The following is a 9297-nucleotide window of genomic DNA, read 5'->3' on the forward strand; positions in this document are numbered from 1 at the left end:
TTTACATCAGTCTGTTGCAGTTTCTTGCGGCTCTTGGATAAACGGGTTCGCTTTCATACTCTTTGACGTCAGATTCATCTCAATTAATATCAGCATATTCTTCATTTTGATTTAATGCAACTATTTCTTCATCATTTAAAATTTTTTATTGCTGAAGTTGGTAATGCTGTTGTTTAGCCTTGCCACGTTCGGAATGTTTGGAACAGAATTGATTTTAATAAAAGGCGAGTATTGTACTCTCGTTTTTTTCTGCTCACTTGCAAAATAATATCGAATCAAACCTCCTAACAACAATATCAAAGCATATAAACGATTCGTGAAAAAGCAAATTCTCTGTGAAATAGCATTATAATGCGCAGTCTACCTTTATTTTTCAGATGGGTCTTTGTTTGTAAGATGTTTCTTGTTCTAAATTATTAGTATGCGGGGACGATAATGGATAACTTCTAGTATCGAACGCTTTCCAGTTACCTCAGTATGCTGTGAATATCGCACAATAGTGCGATGTGTGCGGCTCTTTCATCTGTGGTCGGTGCTTAAATTCTAAAATTAGAATTATCGGGGTCATATGGAAGGCCATTAGAGAAAGAGGAAAATCTGTAAATAATGTAAATAAATAAAATAATTAATGATTAAAATTAAAATTCAATAAAATTAAAAATTTATAAATTAATTATAAATAGTTAAATATGCTCGTTTTATTTGGAGCTCCGGCTGCAATTACAATTTCACTGAAAATCTAAAAAATAACTCAGCAGGCCTCCGCCGAATTTAAGAGCTATTTATAGATTATAATTCAAAATTTTTTTGAAAAATTTATAAAAATTACTAGAGAAAACTTTAAAAATAAATCAGAAATATACGCGAATTTTATTTGGATTGAACCTAAATTTCGAACTGTAAAAGAAAGAATCAAGTAAGTTTAATAAAAAAGAAGAGATGTTAATAAATATATACCAAATTTAGTTTAACATTGAGGAGCTAAAATTTTGAGAGCTAATTTTTTTAAAAACTACTCATGCTATTTTTGAAGAACTTGGCTGTTTGGCATGATTTGAGTCGTGGGATCGAAATATGGGGGGGGGGGGAATCGGTACGTCATTTCAGGCAAAGTCCGATTAAATGTCAAAATACCTGTATTAATGCTATGTATAAATCAAATAAATATCCTAAGTCGCCCTTTCGAGACATGAAAAACAACGTAAGTTAAAATTTAGTCAATCGTCTCAGTAGACCAGAACATATAGAATTGTTCCTTTTTTTTTTTTTTTTTTTTTCGTGCATAGTGTGCCTGTATGCATTTGCTATGTAATCTGTATATTTCCTAAAATATTAACAACTATGAATATTCTTCTCTTATAATGTTTTATATCTTCCTTTTCTCCAGGCACTTCCCTGCAAATAGAACATGTCTGTTAATGCTGTCAACGATGCTATCAGACCTTTGAAAATCGGAGTTCGTTTCAAACAACCGATCATCGTGCTTGTGTATGAAGAAAACTCGAAATTTAGAAAACGAATGATGCCCGTTCGTGGTTTAAAGAAGAATAGTTCAGTCGTTACAGCTGCCAAAGAATTAAAAGAGCATCATGAAAAGTATCTCAAAAGCGTGCCTAATTTCAAAATTGAGAAGATGCTGAGATTGATACAGAACAATATGAGAGGTTTAGATCTCGAGGAAAGCCTTCAAGAACTTGAGAAAGAGTTTAGCATTGATCCTGATGAAAATCTGAATATGGCAGATGATGCAACATTGCAGAGGAAGAAGGAAATAATGGATCTGTCATTTGAGAAAAATCGGAAGAAACCTGGTGATCCGGATTTCCAGTATGATATTGAAGTGGATTTTTCGAGTGTGGCTGGTATAGAATCTTCAGTGTGGGATTCAGAGAAAGATGAAAATGAATTAGAATTTTAAGTCTTAGGTGCTTCATATGTGATAAGAAATTGTCCGTCCAGTTTTCTCATTGACCTGAAAAATTTACATGAGACTAAATAGTAAAGCTGTGCAATAGCGAACTTTTTTTATAACAAGCCCGAGACATGACGAACATTTTAGCCCGTCCAGTTTCCTATACAGTTGATAATATTTTATACAGGTGTAGCGAACCTTCAAGCGCATGAAAATTGGATAAAAAGAACTTTATAGTTATTTTTGATTGAAACTTTTTTTTGTAAACTTTTCGAAAATTTTCCATTTGTAGAAACAAGTAATCGCTCCGGCTCTAATTGCCGTTGCGAGAAATTTAGCAGGAAAAAGTTTTCCTGCTTTGTTGGAAGTGAAGGAAAGTGAAGTGATAATCAATTTTGGCTTTTTATATATTGTTCTGTTGCAGAAAAATTACTAAATCTTAAAATCTTCCATGTATTAGGCTATTAGAGTAGCGTAAAACATCTTTATGTTGTTATTCTTTTGCTCACCTCCATCTTTCTCTGTATTCTAAACAAAGGCCTGTTCGAGGCAGGTATAATACCTAGTTCTCATTGACCTACCTAGTTCTTAGACAGCCAGGATTTACAATAAATGTATCTTAGATCATATATATTGCGTACGGGTTCGTAATAGATGGAATACACAAATTCGATAAAAAGTTAATAAAATGTATTCTTATCACAAGAAATATAACAAAACGCTGTATTTTCCCTCAAAGATGATCGCACAATATCACAGTATCATGCAATATAACTAGTAGCTCTATTTTAAACTATTAAAACGTTAAATAGAACGCAATCCAAAACGCAGAGAAAGCTAATCCGATCTCACCGTGAATTCGCTACAATCAACAACTAAGTAAACAATTGAACTGAGATATTTCTCTCCGGCTTTTTAATCAGTCAATTTCTGTTTTCTCGAGGTTTCTGGAAAGCAAAAGAGTAGAATTACGAAATATATATTTATTAATTGTTAAATGCGCGTGCTGCTGTATTTTTACTTTTCCTGCATAGCTTTCTCTTAAGATAAGCCTCGTTCTGCATTGCACGTGGATATAAAACAATTTAAATTATAATTCTAGTAAAAATAGCTATATAAATAGAAAATTCCTAGGCAGGAAGCCAAACTTACAACTAAGGCATCAATGTAATAATAACCATTACATTACAACAACGAACAGCATAAACAATAATTGCAATAAGTAACTTAAACCAAATTAAATACTAAATTTAGAAACAAAAAGGACCATGGTCGTATACTATTTATAATTATATGCACATCGTACTATGGCCATAGTAAGGAGCTCACCTGTCATAATGAACAACTTTAGGCTTAGAGTTTGATGACTTACGGATCCGAACCACGACGTCATTCAGCCTGTTTAGGACTGTGTACCGACCATCCCAAGGTGACTGTAGTTCCGGACAAAGTCCTTTCCGTCGAGTCGAATTCCACAACCACATCTTGTCTCCTTCGTTGAATCAATGTCCAGTAGCTCTGGTGTCGGTATCGTATCTTCATCTTCTCCGTCGCCAAGTTGACTTGTTCTCGTGCAAAACTGTACATCATTTCAAACCGAGCCTGGAGATCTTGGATGTATTCCTTTGGCGATGAAGGCGCATCCGGAGGGCGACCAAAGAAGAGATCACAAGGCAGACGAAGGTCACGACCGGTGAGCATCTGGGATGGAGAATAGCCGGTAGTCTCGTATTTCTCTTCGACCCTAGTACGATTTTGGCAGCTTTCTGAGCACGGCCTTTCAAACAAGGCGTCGGCATTTCCAGGTGAAGATCCCGTCTGATGATGGATAGTTATGTCCTCTGATGCTGAAAGCAGTTTGTTGTTTTTGAAGTTCAAGGAAAAATTGTATTTTCTTAAAAAGTCCAATCCGAGTATGGAAGGATCTGCAATCTCTGCCACATATGCTGTGTGATGGTAGGAGGCACTTCCAAACGTGATATTCACATTTAACTTCTCATCTATGTCGATTTGATCACCAGACGCAGTCTTAAGGGTAACACAGGATGGCGTCCAAAACAGCTTATCTTTAAATTGTTGAGCTAAATCTTTCCGAATAATGGTAACGTTATCTCCTGTGTCAATGATCATATTGTAAGGAACCCCATCGAAATGCTCATTGATGGATAGTCCATTACTGTTACCATTCACTGCAGAAATCTTGAGCGGCTTAAAATGGGGTTTCACTATGATTCAAACTCCACTCCGCAGTATGGTCATTAATTTGTTTCCTGCGTCGTTGCTGTGAAATGGTCTTATTTTCCGTTCCCTAGGATGTTCTGCAGCTCCTTCGTATGTAGCCTTCAGCTCCGCAGATCCAGAACTTTTGCGTCTTGTCACTCCTTTTCCGTCTCATGGCAATTAATTATCTGTCTTATTTTCCGTGCTCTGGAATGTTCTGCAGTTTCTTCGTATATGGCCTTCAACACCGCAGTTCCAGCACTTTAGAATTGGTTTCTTTTCACTCCTGTTCCCGTATCAATGTTTTGTCTTGTCTGGTAAAATAATCTGTTTTATTTTCCGTGCCCTGGGATGTTCTGCAATTCCGTTGTATGTGGCCTTCATTACCACATTTCCAACACTTTAGAGGCAGTTTGTTCTCACTCCGACACCGTGTGATTGACTTGTCTGGATAAATCATCTACACGAGCCATCATTTGATCTACTGGCTCGTAGACTTGCACATCTCTGAATGGTTGCCAGTTTATATGAGTTGCTTGCTGGGCTGCCTGGAATTTCATGACATACGACAGAGCACTTTTTTACGTCCTTGACATCCGCCATTCCTAGAGTTCTCCGTGTTTCAGGGACCCATATGCCGTCGATGAAGTACTGCACGGACAGGATTTCTCTTGTTTCTGTCAGGCATTCCAAAAAGGCGAGATGAGATAACCTTTCTTCATTTCAGTTCTACTACAATAGGTTTCTGGAAAGCAAAAGAGTAGAATTACGAGATATCTATTTATTAAATGTTAAATGCGCGTGTACCTGTATTTTTACTTTTCCGGCGTAGCTTTCTCTTAAAATAAGTCCAAAACAGTTTTAATTATAATTCTGGTAAAAATAGCTAACTAAATACAAAATCCGTTACAATATTACAAAAATTATTCTTCATAGTTATAAATTTTTATTTTAGAGAAAAGATGGATGAAAAATTTGGAAAGATGGATGTGAACCAAAACTTTTATACGAAGTAATTTATCATGCAAAGCACTTCCACCTGAAAAAGATCGAAAAACAAATTTAATAATTTTAATAACTCTTAATATGACCTTTTTCTTAAAAAATTAGAGTTATTATTTACTTCCTATGGTAACTGTAATAAAGCTTGGGTTTTTTTATTTATTTATTCCTCGGTCATTTTTTTGTTATTCAATCATTATAAATCAGTTCATTGTGAGAAAATCCATTTTTCCAGTCATATCGAATATAGCGAATTGAACTTTCTGTCGCTTAAAATTCGTTATTGGAGTTGACTGTAACTGCAGTTAAGACTAATCATTTTCTGCTGTTGAATTAATTTTTTTACAAGTTGAATGACATTTCAAGATTTAAAAAAAAATTAAAGATTTTAAAACTGTATTTTTAAAATGTTTTAAAATGCATAATGTTTGCATCTGTACAGTCTCTCAAATTAAATGCCGCTAAAAGAGGTTTTTCTATTCTACTGTGATGCACAAACCAATTTATAAGTATGGAGAATGATAAAATTGTATCTCAAAATTAAAAAGGAATTATTTCTATTGGGGAAATCTTCGAATTATTATTGTTAGCCCATAAGGGGCTATTAATCTCGAAATACGATTTTGCGTTGTTTCGCTTTAATGCGTTGTTTCACTTTTCATTGGAGTCTCTTGCTGCTCAGAAAAATATAAGATATTATTCTTTCGTATTTAATCTGTCTGTTATTAATTAGCAAACTAAACTATTTAAAAGCAACAGACGCAATTCTTAAAAATATTTTTTAAACTTTTTAATCTGATTGATTTAAATAAATAAAAATACATTTAATTCATGACATATTAAAAAACACTAAATATTTTTATAGAATTGCACTTCATATTTTTCCATTTTTTAAACATACAGAAGACATGTCAGAACGTTCCTGTGTTAGTCTAAATATATATCCTATAAAATGCTTCGCTATTCCACCTGGGCCATCCCTATCGATAATGTCTACTGATAAACTACATTAAACTTTCAAAAAACCCTTTTGAGTGATCGTTCAAATCTGAACTCTTTCAGATTTTAATTATTATTATTATTAATTTGGATATACCTATTTGTTCAATATCAACAGAAATCAGTACCAAAATTAATTTATTGTTTTTGAGTTCAGATCTTTGAGTTGCCTTATCGAAAAGTGTATTGAACTATTCAAGAATAGTACAAAATATTCAGTTATTTTATTGTTTTGTTTTATTTTATTTTTATTCTTTGTGTAATTTACATTTATTGTATAATTTGTGCAACAAATATCGAAATTGTACTGTAATTTTCTGTTAAGCTGTGACATAGGTGACGCCTAACATAGGTGACGTAGTTCATTTTTAAACACATGATTTGTATATAAAAATTAAGAATATTTTATTAACTTATAAGTGTTAATAGTTTTTATTTGGTTAAAAATATGCAAGGAAAAAGTTTTTGGGGAAAGAAAAAAGCTAGCTATCTTATATTAATTGGGTTCTTTTTTCAAGGAAAAAAAAAAAAAATATTAAGAAATATAACTAATAAACTATTCAAAAATCAGAAGACCTACTTTGAAATATTCTTGTATTAAAAATTTTCTTCGAATATGCTTGTAAGTCCTTGTTTGAATTTAGAAAATTATTGTTATCAGTTATCTTTGAAATAAAATCCTTTGGAACCGCACGCACATTCTTCAGTGCTCCTGACATTCCGGTAAGCATAGAAAGAACGCTTCCTTTAGTATTTTTTATACTTTGGCCATAGCGTCATTTTGCAAAGCTTGAATTCTTTGCAAACAGTGATATCGTAGACCTTAGATTATATTGCCATTAATGACCTAATACCCACTGAAAGGAAAGTAGAATTGCCCTACATTGTTAACCCATGTTGGGAAAAAGCCAGTGAGCCCTCATACAGTAAAATCTTTATGTCGCAAACAATCTCTTTATTCTCAGATGACTTCACTATTACACTGAAAAGAACAGAATCCTTCTCAGTTGGCTACAGCTATCGAACTGTATGAGGCTGAGAGCAGGACCGACGCCTAACATAGGTGACGTAGAGCTACAATGCGACATACGAGTATTCTGATTTTTGGAGGGCAGTTGTTAGTTGGTTATATAAGTAGTTGTTCTCAACGATTAACCTGTATAACCAACATGATATTTAGTATATTTCGTTTTTAATTATCAATATTTTTAATTTTTAGAGGTGCCAAATTTACTGGTCACCCAGGCGCTGGAATTGCTGGAGCCAGCCCTGGTTAAAAGGGGCGGGATTATCGGTGCTTACCAATTTAGTCATTCCATTCGTAAGATTTCTGGAAATTTTCAGATGCTGCATGCAACAATGACTGACATAATGCGAAACAGGAGTATGAGAGAATTATAAAATTCCAGCTCTGAGCAGAAAAGCCAAAAGTGAATAAATACATAATTTGAAGGACTGTAGATGCGTCCCTAGTTTACTAAAGGGGCAAAGGACACATAACAAAATATCTTGCTTTTATTTCACTAGAAAAACCAAGTGTTGTGTGAGTACGTATGGCCACCAGAACTGCCGAATAAGCAGCGTTCATGAAAGTTCGGAATACTATGCTGCTGGTCATTAAAACTGAACTCTTTCAGATTTTAATTATTATTATTATTAATTTGGATATACCTATTTGTTCAATATCAACAGAAATCAGTACCAAAATTAATTTATTGTTTTTGAGTTCAGATCTTTGAGTTGCCTTATCGAAAAGTGTATTGAACTATTCAAGAATAGTACAAAATATTCAGTTATTTTATTGTTTTGTTTTATTTTATTTTTATTCTTTGTGTAATTTACATTTATGCTGCACTATGAAGGCGGCGTCTAACAAATGTCAGATTTGAATGAAAGGCCGCACAGACGATATAGCGGTTAGAAGAGCCTACTTCGGTACCAAAAAGCCTGATTCGAATCTCGGAGAAGGCATGGTTGTAACTTCTTTGTCCTTTCATAGGAGGCAACGGTTCATCCACAATAAATGGCCACCACTTCTGACCTTAGGATTGGCCAATGCTAAATAGGCAAGTGCCCGTCATTGGATTAAAAAACGATTTGAATGAAAGAGGCTGCATGCTGGAATGTGCTGATTACAAACATTCCAGCGCATGAGCAAAAGTAGGCATAAAAATGGGGAGACACTGCAGAGTGGGATTTTCATTTGGAAATCACATTTAAACGTTGGTTGTTTGTGTAAAGGTTGTGTTATGCGTTCTGTAAGAAGAAGAAATTCCTACCGCGGAATTCCTACTCGCCGGAATGCGTCAGCGGTAGATCTTGACTGCAGTTTATCATTCCGCGGTATTGTTGCTCGTGTTCTTCGGAATCCTATGACTGTCAGAAGAATATGAAATTGATGTGTCCAAGAGGGCTATATTGAACGCCAGGCGGGATTTCAGGAGTCTCAGGTGACTAACGCCTGACATAGATGTCCTCTCAGCTTTCCTGGCTAGTAAACCTTCGTCACGTATCCGGAGTCAGGAACTTGGTTCGCGTGCAGAACGACAAATGTCTTCAAAGACAGTGTAAAGATAACTGCAGCACCACGGACTGTCAGCACGATGACCATTGTTGCATCTTTCCGTGACGCTGCAGGAGAGACAGGCGCGCCTACAACTCTGCGGCGAACGACGACACTGGCCACAGGAGTGGAACCACGCCGTCTTTTCAGATCAAACATGGTCTGCGTGCAGTATCATGATGGACGTACCCGTCTGTGGAGGGGCCAAGGAGAATGAACGTTGCCTGCTTGCATTCACCATCGTCATACGGGCCCAGCATCTGGCGTGCTGGTATGGAGTGTCATTTGGTACACATGCCGGTCATTTCTTGTTCGCATAGCCAATAATGTGGATAAACTACGTTACATTTCCTACCCGTTAAGATCCGTGGCTGCGTGCTATCTTCGAAAACTGCGTGACACCATCTTTCACCAAGATATGCACACCCGCATGTTGCCCGTACTGTCTTGACCTTCCTCGACACAGCAGGTGTTCGACGATTGTCTTAACCAGCACGTTTTTCAGATATTTTACCCATTGAGGACATCTAGTCATGGGTTGCTGACAGACGCGCAGCCACTAAGACTGATAAACTCTGGCACAAATTTGAAGCCGCATAAA

General features: G+C 35.6%; 1 protein-coding gene across 4 annotated transcripts in view; it reads left to right on the forward strand.

The window, feature by feature from the left end:
• Positions 1-5296, forward strand: part of LOC118202374 (centrosomal protein of 19 kDa-like) — a 40467-nt gene extending 35171 nt beyond the window's left edge. For all 4 annotated transcript variants that reach the window (XM_085811733.1, XM_085811732.1, XM_085811731.1 and 1 more), the window contains exon 2: positions 1388-5296. In XM_085811733.1, coding sequence (XP_085667859.1) covers positions 1409-1918 — 510 coding nt within the window. In that variant the 5' untranslated portion in view covers positions 1388-1408 and the 3' untranslated portion in view covers positions 1919-5296. The remainder of the gene's footprint in view (positions 1-1387) is intronic.
• The last annotated feature ends 4001 nt before the right edge of the window (positions 5297-9297 follow it).

The sequence above is a fragment of the Stegodyphus dumicola genome, chromosome 2 (genome assembly GCF_044657685.1).
Source record: "Stegodyphus dumicola isolate Sdum_Otavi_A_Nest chromosome 2, ASM4465768v1".
Lineage (NCBI taxonomy): Eukaryota > Metazoa > Arthropoda > Arachnida > Araneae > Eresidae > Stegodyphus > Stegodyphus dumicola.